This window comes from Aplidium turbinatum, chromosome 17, assembly GCF_918807975.1.
Source record: "Aplidium turbinatum chromosome 17, kaAplTurb1.1, whole genome shotgun sequence".
Taxonomy (NCBI): domain Eukaryota; kingdom Metazoa; phylum Chordata; class Ascidiacea; order Aplousobranchia; family Polyclinidae; genus Aplidium; species Aplidium turbinatum.
The window spans coordinates 12,878,470-12,903,756 of record NC_137488.1 but is presented as its reverse complement, the minus strand read 5'-3'; the positions used below and the strand labels follow the sequence as shown (position 1 = coordinate 12,903,756).

Here is a 25,287-nt window from a genome sequence, read left to right as displayed (position 1 = left end):
GATGAAGTTCTATTTCTTAAATTTTTGCTGGTGAATTACTAGCAATTTCGCTTGAAAGAACATAAACAGATCACAACTACTCTGTAACACAATTTAGATGATTTGTTTTAAGCTTTATCTTCTGTAATTTGATTAATGCATTATAGTCAACGCATGCTCTTGGCTAGTTCTAGCACAGTTCTGTGAATAGGTACCTGTAATACAGAGTTTGCTTAAGCGCAGCTGACTTTTTCTTGATAAAGAACTGACCTACGTAGTTCTTGCCTTTCAAATATTTCGTGACTATTCTTGTCTGTTCCACACACATCTCACTAAACTCCATAAAAAGTGATGAGCTTACCGTAATTATACGTATGAAAACGTCACATTAACAATCTTCCTTGACAATAAAAGAATCTTCAACCTCACCCTTGTTTCGTTACGCTCATGGGATTTGTGAAGGTAAAGACCCATTTCCCATAACTTGTGTTCTTACGTCACAAAAGCTATTCTGAGACCAACCTATTTTGTTATCTTATCATTTTTATACGCAATATAAAGGTTTTTGAAAATATCGACTTCTACACTATGCTTGTCACCAGTTTGGAGTTGGAGAAAGTGCGTATTAGAATATAATACAACTTTATAAACACTGCGGTAAGACATGAGTATTTATAATCCTTGAGTCAAACATGACAGTAAAAATACGTACTGTAGCTTGATAAATTGGTAAATTTAAATGTATTTGGAGTTTATCGCACACCTTGTAGAGTTGCTTTTCAAAGTTATTCACAAATAACTATTGACATGGAAAATTTAAAGGGGATCTCTTTAAACCGCTGAAATGCTCCACATCTATCGTCCACATTGGACAAATGATATGATGTAATGTTTGGCAAAAATATTGCTTTAAACATAGTAAAGTTTCACAAATGACTTTAACTCAGTGGTTCCCAATTTGCAAAAAATGGCGACGAGCCGATTTTGTCCACGATCTCTAAATGAGGCACTGTCAGTCACAAATGGTTCCCAGACAGCAAATCAGTCGCTTGATTTGCTGTTTGGGTTGTTGCAGTTCTGACAAGTTTGAAGTAATGACTTAGCAAGACGTTTTTGCACATCAAAAAAGGTGCTGTCCATGTGCAAGGGGCGTATTATTAAAACTTACACTGGAAACGTTATTAAGAGCTGACAACACTATATTTGAGTACGGTTTTCCGCAAAGTTCCTATTTTGATAGGAAAATTAATACAAGATCATAACGCTTTTTTAAAAACGACTCACCAGAGCATCTCAAAGCCGAATATGTCAAACTTTGCTGTTATGGGCGTGCGCTCAAGCAACGTATTTCAAAGACTGTTTTGCATTCAGCGGCCACTAGCGGATAGAAAAATTCACAGACAACAACATTTCTACAATCGGAAACTTCACTCTGTCAATCTCGGTGACTTTGCCTGCGTCAGTGGTTCAAAGCCTCTACTAGTCTACAAGTATGCGAAACTGTCACTATTAAGCTCTCAAAAAAGTTTTCTCAGTTTACTATGAAAGTGTAAGAAATGCATATTGACTTAAAACAAAATGCGTTAGATCAGCAATACAAAACAGCAAAAATAATTTACATGAAAAAAGGTGGAAAGCGATTACTTGGAGGAAGCCTATAAGGTCGTCGAACCACTCAACATGCTACAACCAGACTTGGACAATTAGATAATTCTAGTTGTCTAATAGACTAATTCGATAAATTAGAGCGATATGTCGGTAATTTTAATTCTAATCTAATTCGGTAAAAACTTGTTTGCTCTAACTGTAGTTCTTATCCAATCTCCAGTTTTGCTAAAAATTTTAGTTTGTCCAACAGCTCCCATTCGACCGCTCCCATTCGATAAAAGCAGCGCGCGCTACCGCTACCATTCGATCAAAGTAGTGCGCGATACCGCTACCCGCTTTTTTGTCTTAAACCGACATTAGGAAGAATTATTCAACTACCTTGTAAAGTCAAAACAACTTTGAAAATGAATGACGTCATTCGTTTACACTGCCATTTCAACGTCGTTATAGAACATACGTTCTATAGGTGAAATATAGCTATGATGCATCTTTCAAAAACACAAACTTGCCAAAATGCGAGTCACTAAGTCCTGCCGGCTTTCGCTTCACCACGTCTTTTCCAACTGAAAAAAATCTCTCCAATGAAGCACTGGAAGAAATGGGGGTGTTGTACTAAGGGCGTGTGAGCACCATCTTGCCCCCTCGAAAAGCACTAGTGGGCCTTTATGTTTAGTGATGCTTTTAAAAATAAGACTAAAAAGCGTTAGATTATAATGGCTGCAAACCCTTTCAATGTGTGGAAAAATTATAATTTCAGAAAAGGGTAAACAACTTTAAGCAAAAATTTTTTAGAAAAAAAAAAGTAAATATGCCGACAGTGCAGTAGCGGCTCTGAAAAATAGTTGGGGAAGAACCGGAGTTTAAACAAACCAAATTTATGAGATAAGTGGACAACGCAAAACTTACCACTATAGTAAAATGCCCAATTTTTTTACTACCTAAAACGCCCTTTGGACTACTTTCGATACTGTGAAATAAAACAAACATTTATTGTATTATTTGCTGGTAGGCTATGTAGGCTGTGTTGTAATTTTCTAATAAAATTTAAATCGACTGTCAACATGTTTATAGCCTATGAGAGTTTCACTTGCATGTTGGTGCTATTTGAAGGTTGTATCACTGAGGAATGAATTTTTTTATGCTAACCTCAAATTTCTGTCTTGCAGTTTGATTGTACGTAAATTGTCCATACCCTCATAATGACACATACAAATATTTATTTGCTAGTACAATACAGTTCAATTAAAAATGTCGATAAAGCTGAACTTGACTATACAGTACAGTGTACGTTTTGCAGACACGCTGTACTAGTGCAGTGCCAGTTCCACATAAAGATGTTTCACAGTGAGTGTACACGCCAACAGAGCGGGTTCTCTTACACAAAATCGTCACTTGACAAAGATTTTTCTGCTGTTTTTCGTCTTCATTGCTAGTGGCGAATGATGCTTATCCTGGAACGCCATTACGCTTCTGCACTTGTGGCTCAGCCAACTCCTCCGCCAATGCGCGCATAGCCTACAGTCTCTGCGAGAAATGTTCTCATTGGTAATCTCTTTGTAGAGAACCCAGGCAGTGATAGCAGCAAAACCCGGTGTGTTTTGGAAACTGTGTATTGGCCACCTTCGTATGTCAGTTCTGCAAGTGTATAGCTATTTGGTCAAGTATATCGACTCCGAACATTGTTTCATTGTACGAAGCAACTGTTTTTTTTTGCATTATCAGGTATTGTAATGCCCTTGTGCATTGTAGCCTAGCCTACTAAGTAGCAGCACATGTTTTTTCACCTTCCCCTGGTACACAATCAGGGTAATATCTCCGGGTTTATAAAGTTTGCAAGAATGAAGTTCTTCTTTTCTCTTTTTTAAAGGTAATGGCACTTCTCTTCTGATTTTGTTTATCGCTTTTCTTTCAGTTGAGTGGCTAATTTCACAGAAGTAAAATAATTGTCAGTTGTTACATTGCTCCCTTTATTCAGATAAGGGCTCATGAGTTGCATTACAACACGATTAGAAGCGCGATCATTTACGGAGCGTGTTTAGTCCTTTCCGACATAAGGAAAGCCGTTTATCAACTATTTGCTTTCCGTGTCTACAGCTATCCAATATTTTCTCGGTTCTTCCAGATATCAATGCTCCACCAAGAGCAGAACTAGCTCCTGGTGGAGCATTGATATCTAAATTTTTGAAAAGAGATCACCTGGTAAACAAAGAAAAACTCATCTGAAACATTTTAACGATTGATTGATTGACTCTTTATCCTCAGACTGGGAAAGCTTCTTACATAGCTTAATCCTGGTAGTTTCGCATACTTGCAGAGGCTTTGAATCATTGACGCATGTCCGGTCACCGAGAATGACAGAGTGAAGTCTCCGATTGTTGAAGACTTGTTGCCGGGGAATTATTCCATCCATTGGATGCCGCTGAACGCTTCACGTGCGTTGCTCAAGCGCACACCCCGAAAGTCGAACCAGTGCCGCTTGAACTTGAAGCTTCTTCGTTCTAGAAGTCACGCGCTAACCAACAAAACAATCATTCATACTGTACAACATGTCATAGGAATACTTGATTTAAATTATTCATACGAGGCCGTCGATGCATGGTTCAGGCAAGGCAATTGAAGAAGAATATACTTCAATAAAACAACTACTTGTCGAGACATCCTTTCAATTTAAATTACACAAAGTAGCCTACGTGGTATTTTACGTAAGGTACTGAAATCACTTGGTCATAGTTTTTGTGTTTGATTTAATTCCGTACTAAAACTTGTTGTTTTTATCTATTCTGCTTCGCTTTGTGGTGAACAGAACAAAATGGATCACTTTTTTGTTTTTACTTGTTTACGTCCGGTAACCATGACGACCGGACAACCGTTTTTCTGTTTATTTTCACGTCGTCATATTAGTAGTTGAATTCAAAGTGTTTTGGAAATCTCAGAAGTGGTCTGTAGTTAAGATATAAGTGGATAAGCGACGTTTAAATTCACAAGTTGTTCTGAAGCTCGTAGAGACAAAATAAGATGTCAATGCGACGTTTGATAACGTTTTCTTGTCGATTTAAGCACTCAGATTCTGTTAACTACATTTGAATGCTTTGTCGTTTGTTATAACGAACCGTCGAAGTCTATGGATGTGGCTGTGTAGTCTTCATACTGAACTGCTATTTGAAAAAAAGATTAAAAGCGTGAAGTGTATTTCGTAGCCTGCCTACAGTTTTCATCTTCGACTTTCAAGCTGCAGTTAACAACAGCATTACAACAAAAAATCGGAGTTGTTTGGTTTCAAATGTAACCTTGTAAAGATTTTAAAGTTTCAAAAATGAGAATCGTTTTATCAGAGCAATGTAAGTGAATGTGATTTTAGTCAGCAACCTGGGAGAGGTAGAAGTTGCTTCTTTTTGTGGTGAATTTTTTTCGTCAGCTGAAGAAAAGACATTGCTTTGAGTCGTTTGTGGTTATTTCTTATCAGATCCAATTGACAATAGATTGAAGCATCACCGAGCGAAAATAATTGTAAAGAATCAAGCAAGATCTTATATTAAAACTCATTCAAAACTTATTATATTTACAGCTGTATGAAGAAAGGCAGCGTAGGCTACGTTAGACAAAAATGGAGTTTGCTGCTATGTCAAAGTGGCAGACTATCACATATTTAGAAAAAGATAAAAAAAAGTACGACTAAATAGAAGTTGTTTAGCTCTGAACAGCACCAACGTTTTTCCATGAAATTGAAACTGAGCATCTTTTATTTATTTTGATTGTTTTAGATTTTACTTTTTTAATGGTATCAGATATAGGACATGAAAAGATAATTTCTTTCGACACAAAAGATAATAAGTTTAAATTAATAAGCTAGGCCTACAGCAAAGATTCTCCACCGGGGTCTAATTTACCCCTAGAAACTAGGCAAGTTTTGTGTAACAAGAAAGTAATTCCATTTAAAATAATACAGACTAGGGCTACATGACAATAGCTCCAAACCTAACATGAAAAAAAAAGTAAATGGGAGTGATTACCTTCATGAAGTTGGTAGCCTAACGGGTAAACGAATTAGGCAGATTTTTTTTTTTTTTTTTGATTTGTGTCATTGCTTGTTGTCGTGGACGTTTTCTAACATTATTCTACACTAGGGTTCTACACAGACGTAGGGCGTAGGAGCCAGAGATACAAGGAGTGCAACCGCACCCCCAAACTTTTCAATTAGTCGAAAATTTGGAAATTTGTTTTAAGAAATTTTTTGAAAAGTATATCCCAATCCAATGTGCTCCAATATTGAAAGTAATGCTTCAAACGTGTAACTTACAATATCAACATGCTCAGTTGAAATTGTAGCCTGCAAGTTTAGTTCAAAAGATTTGATATGACTTTTCAACTTATTTTCAACATCTGAAAATATCCACATGCTTGCAAACTATATGAAAAGTATATCTAATCGAAATGTGTCAATACTGACTTTGAAAGAGATGTTTTAACCACATAACTTACAATATCAAAATGCTCAGTTGAAAATGTGGTCCCAAAGTTTGGTTTATAATATTTTAGAAATAACGTTTAACTTGTTAAGCTTTTAGATCATAATGACAATTTTTATTTTGAAGCACATGTAGGCCTGTTATTGTCTTATTGATGTGAAATGTTTTTTTTCTGTATTGAGTTATTTGTAGGCCTACTGTTATGGTGCTTTCGCATTATTTGGGCAATACTGGTAGTTGACAGATTACATTTACAGTATATACCAGACTATTGGAAGCAGTGTAGAATTTTTAATCAATTGGTCTATCCTTTGTCACAACAATATTTGGCGCATTTAATTATATCTGGGCAAGAATGTTTTGCACCCTCAAAAACTAACCTACGCCTATGGGGCTCTTCGAAACGAACTTTTTTAAGTCGTAACGGAATTCTTCTCAAAAATGCTTTTTCTGAAACGTAGTGAAAAAAAAATAGTTTTAAGTCAAAACGAAAGCAAAAATTTCTCCTCGAAACGAAACATTTCAAAATATTCTGAAATGTTTTTGTGTCGAACAGCCCCCACTCCGCACAAAGTTCAGCAGCGAACGTAGCACTGAAGCAACAAGCGAATAAAGCAAAGGTTATTGTGTTACCACTACTTCCAAAAAGGAAATTGAAGAGGTTCTGAAGAAACAAAACCAATTTGATTTAAAATCTCGTTTCAAGAGCATTTTTTACTCTTGAGTTGACAAAGATTAAACAAATGCATCACTCAAAATCACGTTGTCGGTGAGATTATGAAAACCATCAGAGCAGTTGTCAACACGTTGCCATGGTGTCAGGTTCAAGTGACTCGTATTCTGGTGGTAACTAGAACACAACTTGCTTAAACATGCCCTCGTGTTCGCTTAGAAATGGCAGTGAATGGCCTTGTCGTGAAATCTTCAGCAAACAGAATAATTTGAGATTTGTCTGAGTTTTTATTATACCTACGAAATACTTTGAGGTAACATCTAAATCTGTTTTACTTGTAAGATGTTACCGCAAAACTACAAGGTCTACACAAGAAAAACCAACTGCTTCGTACGAAAGTTGATAGGCGTGTTTCACTTGTAAAAGTATTGTGTAAAGGTGACTTTTAAGGATAAGCGGAGTGATTGTTAGATTTTTTTTAGATACATTGCTTTGTGTGGGCCTACGCCTGATAGGCAACTAGCCGACTACTAGGTTTAAATGTTTGCGACTTGCGAGGTGTTGATTTAATCCAAGGATGGAACGCTTGCAATCCGCAAGGTTATAATGTGGAACTCAGTTAAATTTTGTTACTATTGCAACTTTGAAACTAAACCATCCAGATGTTAAAGCTAAACTAATAAAATATTTAAGTGATTTCTTGTTGATTCAGCTTTTTAATGGACTCATAGAGGTACTTTCTACCCGGGACAACAGAGTAGTCCGTACTGTAGTCCCGGCTTTCCACAAACATCAGATTGGAAACCACTAATGTAAAGTAGCGTTTTTTAAAACCTATTTGCATAAGCAGTTGCAAAGTTGAGTTAATTCACTTGGCCTAACCAAAGGCGCTCAAAGTATGCTGAAAATTAAAACATTTTATATTGTCATGAATAGTAGCGTTAACAGGGGGTCTGGGGGGTTCTTTTGGACCCGACCCAGATAATTTTAGTGGCCCCCAACCTATCCAAGGGACGAAAATTTGAAGAAATTACCTCATATTTTTTTGGATACAGTGCGTTTTTGTTAGCACTGTATTGTTTTGGGGCCCTAGGATCTCATTGGTACCGGGCCTGAATTATCCTTTCAACAACCCTGGTGACGTGACTATCAAATTAAGAAGAGCTAGCAATTAAATCAGATCTAGGTTCGATTTTAATTTCCAAATCAAATCAATTGCATTGAAAGCAATTTTGATCTTGTTTTTGCTTGCCACTTGGTAAAACAGATAAGTGGTAGAAACAATAGTTACCGTGCCTAACTGCCTCATCGAAACATTTGAAGTGCTTTTAACACACATTGGAGATAATACAATGAAAAGAAGTAGTAACAGCTACTGTATGTTTGCATTGAAAATACAATTGCAGCCTGCCAGTCTTTGGTAATTTCTAATTTTATTCATTTAAAAAATTTAACTGTAAGCCTAATGCCTATTTCGGACTTCAAATATCTTTTCGGTGTTTGACAGAAAAAAGTAAGATTCTTTCATCTCTCGTTCAAACAGACATTGTAACATTTTGTAGCCTACAATAATGATCTTAACATTGACGTCATCAACAAGTCCAGGAACGCTTGGAAAAGACTTTGTGTCTCTGAAGAGTAGTTTCTGATTTTGCTGTTTCAAGTGTAGTAGGCCTATGTCAATTTTTTAATCTGTGCTGTTTTTGTTTTATTGCACTCTTTGACTTTTGAAAAACAGATCTCAAAACTGTTTAAGTTCGTTTGTCTAAACAAGCTGAAATCTTTTAAAATGGGATGTTCAAATACCAAGCAAGTGAGTATCACAGACAAGGCGGAATCAAACGACAAACCTGAAGGTGAAACTGGCCCAGAGGAAGCCAATAACGGAGATGCTACAGCCTGTGATCAAACCGCAGAAACCAATCCCTTAGAGGATGTTACTGATGCACCAATGCAAGAAAACAAACTGGCAGATCAGACTAAACAAGCGAACGCAGATTTAGAAGCGGAGGCTCAATAGTTGAACATTCATGTGCTTTCAAAATTGCTATAATTTTATTTTTAGAACTAGCCCTTTTCTACTGTTGAAAACAGTAGGTCGATCTGTTGGTTATTGCTTCAGTTATTAGTTGGTTAAAACTTTATTTTGAACGTTTTCAAACAATATTATCGCAATACTTTAGTCAAGTTGGAAACAGTTTATGTTGCGTTTTTGTATGTTTAAGCCCAAACGTCCATCTAGATTTACAGCGCTTTTTGTATGAAAACTTGAAGATAGCGATTGGGCTACTTCAGGCCTGGAAACACGGTATTGCAGTTTAACACTGACAATAAGAATCTCCGCGCTCAAAGTCGTCAAAAACACTCTTTTTCGAGTTGGTGAATTCAGAAAATTTAAAAAGAGAAATGAAAACTTTTTATGATTATTGCAACAAGCATATTAGGCTAGTAAAGATGAAAGTAAATTAGACAGAAAGCTAATAGCCTAGCCTAACCTAGAACGTTTTTGTTATCCGATAATCTTATTTTATTGAGCACAAAATTGACATCGATGTAAAGTCACAAAACTCGAAAACACTTGAAAATGAAGAATGCAAACTTGAACTCTAAACAACAACCAATTCATCAACTCCAACAAAAGTCATTCAAGTTTGCAGCCTCTTGCCCAGGGGTTCCCAAACTTTCTATTCATCGGTACCTTTGGTCAATTTATAGATTCGCTCGTGTACCCCCAAAATTTTCTCATATTTTTGGCTTTAGAAAGTTTAGATATTGCAACAAATTAACAGTAGAGCTGCATTAGAAGACTGCATACATGATATTTTGTACCAATCAAAGCACACAAAGTTATTCATAACAATGTAATCCAAGGTTAAACAAACACTACAATCAATCAAACAAATCATGTATTGGCTGAATAAGCCCAGCAATCCTAGCTAATGTGATGGATGAGATTAGAAGTTATGGAAAGAATATCCTTATACTTAATCTAATGTAGGCTACCCCTTGAAAAGTCGAAATGTACCCCTGGGGGTACATGTACCCCAGTTTGGGAACCCCTGCTCTAGTCATAGCGCAGATGATTTTACCTGAAGAACAGTATTTTAATGTTGACATAAACCGCTGAAAAAAAATCTTTGTGCGGCCTTTCTTTGTGTCGCAAGGTTTTGTTTTATCACTTTAAGCCTTCTGTAAGTTGTTCTTTGTACATTGGCTATAGAATTCTTTAACTGTTTTAGCATGTTTGCAGTATATTCAGTGATTTTTTATGATTTGTCATGGTTATGAGTGATATGCACTATGCGGATTGTAGCCTAGTGTTGGAAGAGCTGTTCAAATAAAAAAATGTGACATCATTTTTTTGCTTTTCTTTAATCCCTGTATGACTTTTATCGCTAGCTTTACAATGCAACAACAATGTCCTGTCTTCCCCAAAGGTGACATACGATATTCCAACAGCTCGAAAGCTCTTAACTTTTGTAAACAGAAGATTTATTTTACTTTTAGTCAGTGTGGTGACGTTGTATGGAATATTTTTTCGTAATTGTTGGAACATCTACAGTAGAAATAAAAAACAACTTTTCCATGCGTCTAACTCTGTAGGAGAGTTTTTTCATATCTTTATCCTGCATTGCGGGAAAGCGGACTTAAGCGCTATGCATCGGTGTACTGTACACCTTCCGACGTACACCTGACCCACGCTGCAGCCGACGGCAATGTCTGTTTCCGTGCAACGATACAGGAAGCATTAATGACAATTTTGGCAATTCAGGTAGGCTAAATACTAGTAGCCTACCTGAACGATGCGCTTATTGTAAATCTACGTAACAGCGTTAACTTTAAACTGAACAAATGCAGCCATCTGAAATATTTTCTTCAGTAATTTTGGTCTATTCAGGGACAGTCTTTGCAAGATGCCCCCCCGATAGCACAGTTCGTTAAGTGCCTGATTTCATGAACAGAAACGTCCGGGCCAGGCGGCGCTGGTTTGACTTTCAGGGTGTGCGCTTGAGGAACACATTTCAAGGACAGCTCACCATTCAGCGGCACCTAGCGGATGGAATAATTCACAGACAAGCAAAAATTTCACACTTTCTATCTCGATGACCGGGTCTGCATCAGTGGTTCAAAGCCTATCTCTATAAGTGTGCGAAGCTGCCAAGATTAAGCTCTCAAAGCTTCTCGATTCGAGGATACAGATGCCGTCAGTCAAGATCAAAAGGTGTAGGTTGTTAGACTACTCAGTGTTACAGCAGCAAGGTACATAAAATACAAATGTTATGCACAACACTGGAAAGCTATTACAAAGATTCCAAGGCTTACCTTGATTGACAACACTTCTGCATGAAGCACAATTCTGACAGTTTTGTATTTTTGAAAAAATTTGCACAAACTGAACCACCAAGTCAGAAGCGAGCTAATATAGCCTATTAACGTTTTTGCTACGATTTTTTTACACAGATTGAAAATTCTCCACTGACTCATTTAAAATTTTACGCAAAGGAAAATCTCAATTTGACACAAAAATTCAGGAAGCGCTATTAATCAAACGCTACAATCCAAATTTAAACGAACAATTTTTTTATTCACTATCGCCAGTTTGTTTCTTAAAATCCTTCATGCCTTTCATGGCAACCTCACAAAACCAGCATCCGCAAATACATTATCATCATCATTGATCATGTTAACGGAACAAGATACGTGCAACACGCAGGTTGTAATATCAAGTTTACGTAATTACGGTAATTTATGTACGTAGGCTACAGCACAAAAGAGCACAAATACATTGCACATAGTGAGCTGACAATAAAAAAATTGTAATTCAAAGTCTGACATTAAAATTCATATTTGCATAAAAATATGTTTGGCTTGTGAGACAAAACCGCAGAGAGGTGATTTTAGAAAGACAATGAAATTGCGAAAGCAAAACGTTGTAGTACAATTGCTGCCTGGAATTTTTACAGCTGTATATTTTTACCGGCTCCAAGCTAACGACCGGTGGCAAAAGATTGAGATTAAACGGCAAAAAAAAACATTGCCTGTGAAAAACAACAACACATTAAATCAACCTCTGCTACAATCAAAAGGCTACCCTGCTGAGCGCAAAAACTAATAAAAACGTAATTAAAACGCAATATGTATTATGTAAGGAATTTTATATTAAGTTTTGTATCATTTTATGCACTTGTTCAAAATAGGAAAATAGATAAAACTTGAACAGTACCTAACTGTTACATCATACAAAGCATTACTTACATACCATCCAGATGGCAAGATGGACTTTGCACAATGTTATTAGATAAACATAATTGATTTTATTTGAATGATAGCTCCATTATTTGACAACCAAATGCCGTTAATATGTTAACATTCGCTCACCTACACAATCGATTGAAACCGCACAATGTTTGCCACAAGATTTTCATGAGATAAAACTTTTAACTATCAGTTGAAGCTTGAAGCAAGACTATGCAAAACATTGCAGTAAAATTGGAAAACGATTGTACAGATGCAGTTGTCCTACTATGATAATAATTAATGCAGTAGCCAGATTTACAAAAAAAATTGTAAATCCAGAGACGGACATTTCTAGAAAAGCATTCAAATTCAACGCAAAGGCACTGTGGTTCAACTTCGGCACATCTCAACGAGCTAATCGGTCCTTGTATAGATTAATTAAAAGACTGTACGCGTTAAATCAGTCCAAAAAAGGACTTGTTTACTAACTGGAGTTTTTCGAGGGTGAGTATGTTCCGTTAATCCCACGAAAGACCCCAATCAGCAATACAATGATCGGTACGTCGCGATGACGTTGTAAGAACTTCACACCGAATTTTTAGCCTTTTTGTTGCTTTGATTGTGATTACGCAATAGAAAGGCTATCGTGGCCAAGAATGGTCCAGTGACATAAACAAACAAGATCTTTGACGTCATCATCATATCGCTCATGCAATGACGTTGGAGGAAAAGAGCATGGAAGGGATTGGCGAAGCAGCCAGTAATGTTAATGACTGAAATTAAAAACAAATTGTTGAAGATCATAAGATGTATTCCGAGACCTTGCAACGTCAGAAAAAATAAAGTTGGCACATGAAACAATATTGACAAGTAATTACTGTAGTAGGCCTACAGTGCTTCCTATTTTATTTATAGAAGCTGATCAAATATTATACGACGCGGTCCTGCTTGTGTTTCTTCAATTCTTCCCTTCGGACGACGTCGTATTGTGCTTTTTCTCGACCCATGTGACGAAGAAATGACCCCGCACGGAATTAAACATCACACTTTCTTAAATGTATCCATCAAATGAAATACGCTAACTTGCATGCAGTAGCGTTTACAGGGGCGATCCATAAAGTATGGACTCGGGTCCGGGATGATTTTAAGGGCTTGTAGCCTTTCCAGGGGGCGAAAGAAATTGAAGAAACCACCGCGTATTTTTAGATATAGTGCATTTTTCAAAAAAAATGTCTTAATATAGGGACCGAAGATCTCATTGATACAGGGCCCCAAATTCATCTTCGCAACGGCCCTGGGTGCATGAGATTACCAGAGGGGAGCTGCGAAATGGCCATGATAGTTTTTGAGTCAAGAAGCCTCCCTGAAAGTCACACAATTAAAATGTTCTGGTCATGTAAAAAAGTTGACATGATTATTTTAAGCTTCATCAGGTATTTTGACGTGAGGATACAATTCATAACTGAATGATACTTACAAATATACATCAAAATAACAATGACTCCACTGTTCAAGCAATTCTTCAAGATAACGGACTGCAGCTTGCTAGCGCCTGCAAGCGGCAACGAGTTGTTGACAAATTCGAAGTACACCAGAAAGAAATAGGTGAGAGAAGTTTCAATAAAAAATCCCTGCAAAACAAAGTTAAAAAAAACATCATTAAACGATGAGCTAAAACAAACTAAATTATGCTTTGTAGAATTATTGACATTTTCCCACATCTATGACAAGAAATAAGGAAAGAATGACTGAAAATAGTCACTTGGTTAAAACTTACTCCAACCTGGTTCTTGGCGGGGGTTGTTTGTGAGAACAAGCACAGTCGTACACAACAATTGGTAGGCTCAGTAGCGTTGATAGAGAGGTTCGGGGGTACTTTTAGACCCGGAATGATTTTAAGGGGCCGTAATCTTCCCAAGAGACCCGAAAAATTGAAGAAACCACTGCAAGTGCATATGCTTTGGAAATAATGTATATTTTCTTAGAAGTGTCTTGATTTAGGGCCAAAGATCTCATTGGTACCGAGCAGAAATTCTCTCTCAGCGGCCCTGGCCAAGCTATAGCTCTTTCGACGGGAAAATCTCATTGATAGTTTAACTGGTGTCAATTGTAGGCCTAATCACGTATGAACAAGACAAAGTGCGAACAGTCAACGCATTTTTTCGGGCATGATTACAAACTAACTATCGAGGTGTACGGTTGGGTCAAGTATTTTTAAGAAAACTGCTCTCTATTCAGCAGCACCTAGTGGATAGCTTTTCGAACCAACAGAGCAGTTCTCCAACAGATGGGCCAGGAGCAGCAGATAATGAGATCTATAAAAATGCGGCAACTGAAGTTCTTGGGTCACAGCATAAGGAAAGGCGAACTTGAAGATTTATCTTTAAGTGGAAAAATAATAGGAAAACGGTGAAGAGGAGCTCAAAGATTCACATTTTTGCACAATTTTCAATCACAAATCAAAAACCCTACTAAAATTTGGCAAGACGCACGAGATCGATCAAACTGGAGGATCATTGTACATCGAGGGCTGTATCAGCCATGATACCTACAGAGAGAGAGTGGATGGAATGATTTACAGATAGCAACACTTCAACATGCAGAAACTTCACTTTGTCAAATTCGGTAACCGGGCTTGCGTGAGTGATTCAAAGCCTCTATAAGTATGCAAAACTTCCTTTTCAGTTCGAGGATAAAAATTTCCACGATCTATTAAAATCGATTAAAATTTCACTACTGACATAGAGCAATACTAAATAAATTTGGTTAAACGAGTTCTCGTGGTGCTGAAATCCAATAATCTCAGTAGGGAAAAAACGTCACAATGTTCTCATATCATTTCATGCAACAGTCTACTTTCTCACCTTCCACACAGATGTATTTAAGCAAACTATGCACTTGTCGAGGAGAGGTAGACTGCTTGTGTGATGTGCAGTCACCCAACCATCGAAACTCCAATAAATCTTTAACCAGCTCAGAGCAACATAAAGTCCTAGAAACTGCAATAAAGTATAGGAGTTAATAACCTTTCTTTTATTGTTGTGAAAAGAATATTCAACACATCGGCAAAGACCTTTGCGTCGGCTGCTTAAGGCAGTCTTCAATGAAAAACTTCATGGTTGCTTCTTATTTTCTATGTCACAAATGCGTCTGGAAAAAATTGATAATATACGATATGTCAGTCTGCGTATGAACGAAGAAAAAAATAAAACCATGAAAAATTAAAAATATGCTTACGGGTGCTTTGGTGGTAAGCAGTGGTGTTGACGGGGAAGGAGTCCAAGAGGTACTTTTGGTTCCGGGTCTGGGATACATTTAAGGACCCGTAACGTTTTCAAGGGGTCGTAAACTTAAAGAAATCACTGTATTCTTTGAATATAATGTGATTTAGTACCCGAAGATCTTGATTGGGGGCCCGAGGTTCTTATTGATACCGGGCTCAACGTAGCGTCTCAACCGCCCTGGTGGTGAGTAAAGTATAGGGCCACACGTATAGCTAGCAGTAGCACAGTCACAAAACTCCAAGGGACCACCACACTGTGCATTATGTGCCTCTTTGTGTACCATGCTTCAGCTAGGTACCTTATGTCAACGTTTTTAATTCGTATTTACAACTGTCGAACTACAAACGGGACATACCAGTCCTACAAGAAACGGCACGGCAGCTCTCAGATACGCAACAAACATGCGGAATAGTGACGTCACAGTGAAAGTTTTCATTTGCTTCTTGTTTTTGTCCAAGACGATTCCAGCTGAACAAAAAAGTTCACCAAAATTTATTTATTTTTATCAAGAAGTTTAAGGAATACATAAATTAACCCACTACTTCTGATATGAGTTATACTATGCCACAAACATATAGTAGTAGGACTAGGAAGGTGCAATTGAAGAGGGCGGAAAACTTAACAAAAACATAGAATTTTAGCAATGCCACGTAATTGTAGACTTTTGACTATAGATTTCCTGTCTTTGTAAAAAAATAGATGCATGGCTTTCTTTTTAATTTTTATTTAAGCTTGTGTTTTACTCCAGATCAGCCTGTTATTTTTTGTTCACTTATCGGGAGATCAGCTTCATTTAGCCATGGCACGTCCCGTGACGACCGTCGTTCATGCCACTCACTTTGGTTACTTTAACATTGTCAGTCCCTTTCATATCGCCATATTGTATCATTTCATATTGTCTTACTCTTATTGTACATATCTGATTATGATCATAGCCTGATTGCGTTGATATTCTTTTTGTTCAGGCATGGCCACCTAAAGATACGGCCTGATTTGTCACATTTTGCAGAAGTTTCCAGGTTTTTCTAACTTTGGGCGAACGTTTAAATAAATTTTTCTAAAAATTAGATTTTTACGGTTTCTTTTCTCTTTTCCCCAGATGACACAGTAGGTTTTAACATCCTCACATGTTGAAAAACAAAGAAAATTTGATTTCGAAAATTTTAGTCAGACTGTTAATTTTTCAATAACAGTCTGATTTAGCGTTTTTCAACTTACTTTTTCTCATTTGCTACTGCTTCCCCAAGGCAACAAAAAAGTTTTATGTCATAAGGAAAGCGCAAAAAGTAAAAACATCTCAAAAAATGTCAGTCAAACACTAGCAGTAGCTGTAATCAAAATCTGCAAAATGTGACAAATCAGGCCGCATCTCCAGGTGGCCATGGTTCAGGTAATTTAAATCCAGCAACTTTTTTTCAGTTGTTGTGACAGTCCAAACCCAATAATTTAAACCCGGCAATTCAACAAAGAGTACTGAAACCTACCAATTATAAACGTCACACTTTACTGTTTCGAGCAATGAAACAATATTAGAACATGTCAAGCAAAAGAGCCACTCCGAGTTCAGATCAGTTTGTTTTTACATCTAATGATCTATAACATTGACAACATTGCACGCCATGAAGTGGCAGATATCCACAAGCAAGCATCAAAATTCAAACTGAACGTCCGTCGAAAAGAGAAAGCAGTCAGCGCTTTCCTACGAAAACAAAGTTGAAATTTGTTTTGAAAATAAATTCTACTGATTTTACAAATACAAAAAAAAAAAAACGAAAAACTGGTTAAAAGCAGTGGATGGAGCATGAAATCATTCACCCGACAGTGGCAAAAAGACAAACTACAAGAGATCGTTTGCATTGTAGATGGTGTCTAAATAGTGACATCGCTCTTATTTCTATTCGATTACAATTATGTCGTTGCTGGGCTTGAACTGCCAACTTTGAACACTTTTACCTTTGCAGTTCTTCGAACCTTATCTCTTCATAGCGTAAAATTTGTTAACTTGCCTTTACCGAAACTGGCGGTACTCCTTACCACGCAGCAGGAGGCCAAAATTCACCTACAACATTGTTACATGCAGGAGATGAACTTACAAATTGACCAATGTAATAGCACCTTGTTTGATGTAGGTCCAATCTCTCATCAATGGAAAGCAAGGAGACGGTGATGAAGTAGAAAATATTCGAAAGCATAAAATGCACAAAAAAAAAGTATAAATATAGTACGTTCTTTCCATTCCAGTCGACATAAATAAAGCTTTTTCGTAAGATAGAACGACTAAAATGAAGGCCGATAATGCAGCATGAATGCAATCGTGCAACCACTTTTGGAATCCTGCAAAAACAAAACAAGTTGATAATTTTTTTTTATTTTGCCAGTAATACTTTATAAAGCTTAAAAAATTAACAAGGAAATAATGAATTGTTTATTTTAAAAAATAAGAGTGGGTCGATAGCTTTAGCTTGCTTGGCTGTTTTTAATCACTTTAAGCACAATTCAGCGCAACCTTAATTTTTTTTCGGAGGTGTGCAAAGCTTCAAAAGTAAAATCTAAATTTATGTGCATGTTTCAAAAGTAAAGTCTAAATTTATGTGCTTCAAAAGTAAAATCTAAATTTATGTGTTTCAAAAGTAAAATCTAAATTTATGTGTTTCAAAAGTAAAATCTAAATTTATGTGTTAGGCTACATGACAAATGTTTTATTTTTTTCTAAATTGGCCAGGAGTAATTTGCACCACAGCAATTAATAAGAACTACTGCGTCACTGCGTGACTGATCAAAAAGCCCTCCGAGCCAATAAAATTTTTCCTTTTTACAACCTAAAAATGATAGGAAACTATTGATGCCTGGGATAAAAGCAGGTTAGAACAAGTTTATAAATAACTAATTGCAGATGACAGATACATACTTGAAACTGGTTGTCTTACAATCCAGCGATTGAAAACAGCTCGAAATGCTTCGGCTCCAACGATTCCAATCGCAGCAGCGCAAGTTATTTTAAGTACAAGTTCTTGAAGATCAATTTCCGCAAATTCGTCCATTTTATTTTAGATAACTTTTCAATTTTTATGCTGACATCTTTACGAAATGCTAAAATGTTAAGAATATGATGTAGTAAAGATTCCAATGCTTTCAATGCTTCATCACCAAAAACGTTTAAATGTTAAACGAGACCTTATCTGCGTGTAAACAAAAGTCGACTTCACTTTTATTCGAATTAACTTGTACAGTATCCGGGTTTGATTCCCGCTATTCTCATGTAAGAAAAACCTCTTCACATGGCAGTACTACAACGCAACCCGCATATCACTTTTTTACATCCGTTTACTGTTGCAAAACATTATGAGATTACTACTTTTCAGAAGTGCATTTACTTTATGTCACATTAGAACCTTTCAAAACAAGAATATTTCAAATATATTCAAAACATCTACGTAGAACAGCGCTGACGGAAGAAACGTTTCGGTAGCTTTTTATATCGAAGTACGGTATAAAGCTCAGCGCAAAACATACCTCGTGCACATGTCACCAAACGCTCTGTTTGCTCTATATTTTGGCAATATCATATCGAGGGCTAAATAACAGAACGAGCTAAGTCCGTTTTTGCATTTTTTGTGGTTAGATACTGGAAAGTGTTTCTCAAGACCCGTATTTTTACTGACAGAAAGAGCTAAGTTCTAGCCTGAACAGGTTTCTCAGAACTGACTGCTCATTTTAAATTACTAAAAACTGTAGTACCGTATTACGATTTACGATTCCAATGCAATTTCTCTTGAACGTTGTCACTTGTAAAGAATAACGCAAGTAGGCTACCCCAAAAATGATCGTTTAGCTGTTGCGAGATAACATTAATCAGTGAGAGTTGAATATCCCCAGACAGCAAAATTCAAAATTCATATCTCATTTTAAATTTAAAATTTTAAAATGCCATTTTCTCAAAACTACTTTTGGGTGACTTGGCTCGTTCTGTTATTTAACCCTCGAATATTAGATTAAACTCCAGTAACATCACAATCACATACGTCATAAAGAGGGTAAGTAGGGATAAAACTTCCAGTCATTTCATCTCAGTGATTTCAGACTGATTTAACTATCGTGACATTACATGCGCCTTAAAGGGGGTTGGCGAACGCAACGAGCGCAAAGGAGGGAAGAAAACTGCCAGTCATGTTGCCCCATATTGCTGATACAATGGGGAGGTACGATGCTCTACATATTTTAAATTTTAAATCCTCCTACTTATGTTCTGTTGTAAAACAATATCTTCACTGTATTAAACAATACACTATTGGTACAAGCACACGATGCTCTTACACAGTGGCGCCGCCAGACCTTCAACATTGGGGGGGGGCAAAATATTGACAGTGTAAGACAGTAGCATAGTCAAAAATTTTGAAAGGGGGGGTGTTGACAGCCGGCGGGCGAAGCCCGATGGCGTGTTCGCCGAAGGCGACACTTAGCGGCGGGGGGTCTGGGGGGGCCTTCCCCTAAAAGTTTTGAAAAATTACTTTCAGTTTGGTGCATTCTGAGAGCATTTTCAACAAAATTGTGGGTATGAATATTTCTGTAAAATGGTGCTGTCCGGTGGCATAGCAAAAGGATAAGATCATGTTTTCTTCGGCATTTTTCGGAAATAAAGCTAAGTCTCTATGTTTTCTTGTTGCTAATTCCAGACTGAGATATTTGAATGTTTGGTATTGGCAAAACTCGCTTTTTTAATGCAGTTTGGTTTAAAATTAGGCAAACTTTGTTTTAGAGACATAGGTAGATTGCTTTTTTTTGCGAGATTATTACAGTTTTATTATTTATCAATTTTCTCCTTGGTTGATTCAAAAAACGATCTTATTCCGGTAAGTCACTAACTTTTATGCTCTGAAGTCAACTCAAAGTTTAGAAAATGTAACGTCATAGAGGTCATACATCTTGATGAGTGTCAAACAAAAAGCTTTGAGACAATGAAGTTACTTTAGGCTATTTCTGATATATTCAAGTTTTGTATAACGAATAGCTGTTTAGATGTTAATCTAGATCGAACAAGGGATCTCAGCAGTTGCAGATGGCTTGCATCCTTGCACAGTTTGACGAGAAATTACATCATAGGCTAAAACTTTTCTTGCAAACAATGTATTAACATCCGTAAATTCAATTTGAAAGGTTGAAACCCCCGAACCCCTCTCCCTTGGCTACGCCACTGGTGCAAGACATGCAAGACAGTGGTATATTATTTATTTTCTCTTGCTTTCTACCAGGGCTGGAAAAAATGTTTAGCTTCCCGGGAATCTGTTTTTTAGAGAAAAAATTTCCCGCGGCTTACAATCACGATAATGAGAACCTTATATTTTACTGATCTCCGGAGCTGACGTAAACCTTAAAAGTCATGTCGACATATTCTTGATGCCCCCTTTATCGAAAATTGTTCTTTGTAATACCGCTTTGAAGGAGGATTACGACTATGAACAAAAGAATAAATTTCAAACTTCATATTTGTATTGAAAATACATGACGTAATGTCTTCCAACCTTATCACATTTTTTTCATTACGTAATATTTACCACCACCAAACCACTTTTGACGATCGAATTTGTTAATTTATTATTCGGTAAAATGTTTAGATGATGTCACGTCATTACACCGATTTGAGATATAATTTCATTCATGACGTCGTATGGATGAAAAACTTTTACAAGTTTTATACTCTGCTGAGATTAAAGAAGAAACATAAATGATAAATATTGGAGAAATTGAGTCTCCTTTACAACTTAAGAATCGAACAACTCAAAACTGCTGAAACAAAACGTTTTGTTTAAGTGAAAGAATCACTGCAAGCAACTAATGCCAAAATGCGCGCGGAAGAAGTCATGGGAGTGTGAGGTATCAAAAATTTAACAGGTTGTTATTTTTCTACATCAATGTGACGTTAGTTAAAACTTTAAAAAGTCTTTATCTTTGCTTCTGTAGAAAATCTTTTTATCTACTGTACAATTTAGTCATCAAGGTTTTCCATACTTTTTTTAAAGAGAGAGCTTTTACCTCCCCATCCCCCCCCTCCCTTGCAACTTGAGTTGACTTACTTGAGGTTGGGATCCAAATATTAAAAAAATAATATTAATATGTATTAATAAAAAAAAAAAAATTAAAAAGATGATGCCCAAAACATTGGGGGGCAGCTGCCCCGCCTGCCCCCCCCCTGCCGGCGCCACTGCTCTTACAACAACTTAAAACTCAAATCTGCAAAATACATATCCACACTACAATACAATTCAAAGTTAACATCAAACCAGCTAAACCAACATCTTCACAACAACCTGCATAAACTGAAACTGCGAACAGAAACATAACTTCACCAACAGTGAACAATGGAATACTAACAAACGCGATTAAGTTGGGGATAGGCTATTAGCGATAAACTAGTAGGCTAAATTTATAGTGTAAACATGCAACTCCGCTGCCTTCTAGTTGCACATGATATGCACCATGTTGCTATGATAACGGGAAACTTTTCGAAACTCCGCCACGTTTATTGGTTTATACTATAACTAGAGATAACAAACATCAAAGAAACTGCTACACATTGCAATAACATTTAATACTTCTTACGCGGCGTTGTCCCAAAGTACGATGCATATGTTGCTGCATATACGCATACTTGTAGCCGTCTGCAATTGTTCCTCTTAAGCTTTGATGTTATTTTATTGTGATATGTAAACTTCGTGACTATTTACCGACAACTATGCATTGCTTAGTTTCCTGTGTTGTATCTCACAAATAGGCTTCTTCTGTGCGTCCGTTCAGCGTTTTCTAGCGCATGCTGGTGCTTGGCAAGGTACACTACACTACATGGTGTTTATAACCAAAACTTTTGTTCTACAAAGCATTCTTTGAGTATAGCGATACCCAGCAAAACTAAACCTTTTCTGTCCCATTCAAACCCAAAAAAGCTCATAGAAATCATTTTGAATCAGCACTTTTTACGTTGCAATCAGAAAAAAAAGCTGATGTAATTGATTTATTTGTTTGATTTTCGACATTAGGCAACTTCAGTGCACTCCAATCAGTGGTAGTTGTTGGGCAGGCGGTTTGGAGCCTCCTTCCAGTGCCGGTCTTAGGGTATTTCGGGCCCTGTGCGGAATATGCTTTGCGGGCCCCAATGACAATGATCCAATTCAGTAGTGTAGCTAGACATATTGAAAGGGGATGGGGGTGGTTTGACGGTCGGCGGAAGAACACCCAGCGGCGGGGGGTCTGGGGGGCCACCCCCAGAAAATTGTGAAAAATTACTTTGAATTTGGGGCATTCTGAGACCATGTTCAACAAAAATTTGGGTATGAATATTACTGTAAAATGGTGCTGTCCGGTGGCATAGCAAAAGGATAAGATCATGCTTTCTTTGGCATTTTTCGGAAATAAAGCTATGTCTCTATGTTGAGTCTGGATGCAACCTATTTTGTCCCCTGAAAAATTCGTACCCCGATTTCGTACCTTGAAATCGGAGTAACAAACTCAAATTTCGACCTATTTCGTCCCCTGAAAAGATTGAGAGAAGTTTTGAAATGTTTGCGGCAACTCCGATCAGCTACTTCGGCTCTGTTGTTTTTTTTTTCTTGATCTTTTCACGGTGCGAAATGTTCAGGGGACGAAATAGGTTGCACCCGTTGAGTCTCTATGTTTTCTTGTTGCTAATTCCTTTGTTGAATTCGCTTGTTGAATTTTTCCATTGGAAATGACAAAATTACTGCATTTTCTGAGTAAATTGCGGGCCCTCTAATTTGCGGGCCCTGTGCGATCGCAAGGTTTGCACACCCCAAAGACCGGCACTGCTCCTTCAAACCAGGTTTGTAGCCCTAAAACCACCTAATAGTTAATAAACGACAATGTGCGCTGTAGCTGCCTTATACAAATTGTTGTGGTAAACAACCGTAGGCAGCGTACTAAAACAATATTACAATCCAATAGCAACACTGGTTAGAAATTCCGGACCTACGGCAGACACCACAAGGTGAATATGGGTCCGTTGTAAACTGTAATTTTTGATGAATGTTCTCAGAAGACAGATCTATGGACCCTTATTAACTTTTAGTGAAGATTATTCATAGCACTTTTTCCCACTCTGGCTCCAATGAACAGCTAACAACTCTTGCCACAAACTTACCGCTCAAAACACCATTCACCAGATATCGAATTTTATACCAGACTGCGATACTATATATGCGTTTTTTTCTGGAATAGTTTACGTCATACAGTGCACTGATTCAACGTCTCCGGATGTTAAATCAATGCACAGGAGAGATGTTTTGCTGTCTGGCCAATGGCTATACATAAAAACAAGCTATGTTTTAAGTGTCATTGAAGTAGTAAGTAGCTGTGCTTAACCTACACTTGTGGGCTATCATAGTGTACCATACTTGTACCATACTCCTTATCTGGTATACTATAGCGTAGTAGTCAGGATTTCATCACGCCACGCGCAGTGCAGCCTTACCTTGATACAGTCGACTTAGTTGGTCAATGTAGGCCTACCGCCTCACAACTTGCAACTTAGCAGACAAATAGAGTCTGTTGTCAAAGTGCAAAGTCGATTAAAGATATTTTCTTTCCTTATTCTACTTACGAGCGGCTCACCAATCCTGCAAAAAGTAACATAGTCTTTGTTGTTGAACAACTGTCTTTTAACTGGTTTTTCTATGCTGAGTTGATGTTGAAGTTAAGCCAACGAACGTTTCCACAAGACATGAAACCAGTTGGTCACAAGCCACACGGATTGCTGCTTAACTGTGTTCTCTGACAGCAAAATAGAATTGTATTATGTATTAATGCCCTCAGGGAGCATATTTATCGAGTTAGCATAATTAATACATCCTTGCAAAATAATATTGCACCCTGGTGGCAGTGAGGTCATAATATAGCCATAACTACTGCTGAAAGTAAAAAACTTCAACTCATCAACTAAAATGTTACGTCTGGTTGTGAGCTTTTTGTAGCTACGAATGCGTGTCTCTTTGGTCACGCTTCATTGCCTGTTTCATGAAAGGCTCGTTCATTCTCAGCCAGTTCTTGATTGCGTAGCAGTCAGTTTACACAACTTACAATAACCCGCCACTTCATATAACGTTTCCACCGAGAAACCATAGGCTACTTATTGTAAACATCCGAATTTCCAAAAATCTAAGCCTATGTTTTGTGTTTAGTATAAATTAGTCTTCGTTAATTGAATCTAACAGTTGTTTGAATTCAACATTTCAATAAAGAAAGTGTAAAAACGACCTTTGATCAATCTTGCAACAGCAAACAAAGCCCATAATCGTGCCGTTTGTAAACTCATGACAAAATACATGAGGCGGAACGTAAGCTGATACCCAAGTGATCAGTGGCATATGCTGATAGAAGGGGTTAAACCTTTTCCCCAACACCTATACGAAGCCTATCTTATTTTTTTATTCTTCATCGTTCGACGTGAATCTGAATTAACTACAACTTCTATTGCAGACGTCACAGTTGGTGATTGCTTTGACTGGAATGCCCAAAATTCAGTTTTTATGTCTGTTCTCGTTTTAGCTTTTCAAACCGTGTTGATTCAGTAGGCTACGGCGATAAAGATTCGCTTCATCAATTAATAAAACTTATTAAAAAAAAACCTCCACTTCGACCACAATTGGTAGGCCTAGTTGGTAAAAAAATTTTTTGGTGGAACCAAAATATTTCTAAATTTTGAGATATTTTTGAACTGAGTAGTAGGCTAACTCACCTATGTCTAAATAAATGGCCAAATTTTGCTTTTAAAATGCACAGCAATGCTAAACTTAGGCTATTTTCTTTTGAAGTAAAAAGGAAAAAAATTTGGTTACAAACTTCCTTAATTCGGACAGTCACAAAATAGCCTACTTGAATCAACTGAGTAGCCTATAGCCTAACACAACTGCGTTGATTTGTTCCACATGGTGTTAGAAGTAAATTTACATGACTATTCCAATACACTTTACATGCTATACATGTTTTATTGTTTAGGGTACGCAAAAAGTCAGGTTGAATAACTTGACACTTG

General features: G+C 37.2%; 1 protein-coding gene across 1 annotated transcript; it reads right to left on the bottom strand.

Annotated features, from left to right (window-relative positions):
* Positions 1–11,082: 11,082 nt before the first annotated feature.
* LOC145786633 (uncharacterized) lies at positions 11,083–18,332 on the bottom strand. Its single transcript, XM_082598324.1, has 6 exons — positions 18,157–18,332; positions 17,364–17,582; positions 15,604–15,716; positions 14,829–14,963; positions 13,442–13,595; positions 11,083–12,737 (listed from the first exon to the last, which is right to left on the bottom strand). The coding sequence occupies exons 1-6, from the start codon at positions 18,287–18,289 to the stop codon at positions 12,550–12,552; spliced, it is 942 nt and encodes a 313-aa protein (XP_082454450.1). The 5' UTR covers positions 18,290–18,332; the 3' UTR covers positions 11,083–12,549.
* Positions 18,333–25,287: the final 6,955 nt, after the last annotated feature.

Coding starts and splice junctions, on each gene's coding strand:
- LOC145786633 (XM_082598324.1), bottom strand. CDS start 18,289: ATGGACGAATTTGCGGAAATTGATCTTCAAGAACTTGTACTTAAAATA. Junction 17,583..18,156: donor TGTAAGACAACCAGTTTCAA/GTATGTATCTGT, acceptor TTGTTTTTGCAG/GATTCCAAAAGTGGTTGCAC. Junction 15,717..17,363: donor TTGGACCTACATCAAACAAG/GTGCTATTACAT, acceptor TTTTTTGTTCAG/CTGGAATCGTCTTGGACAAA.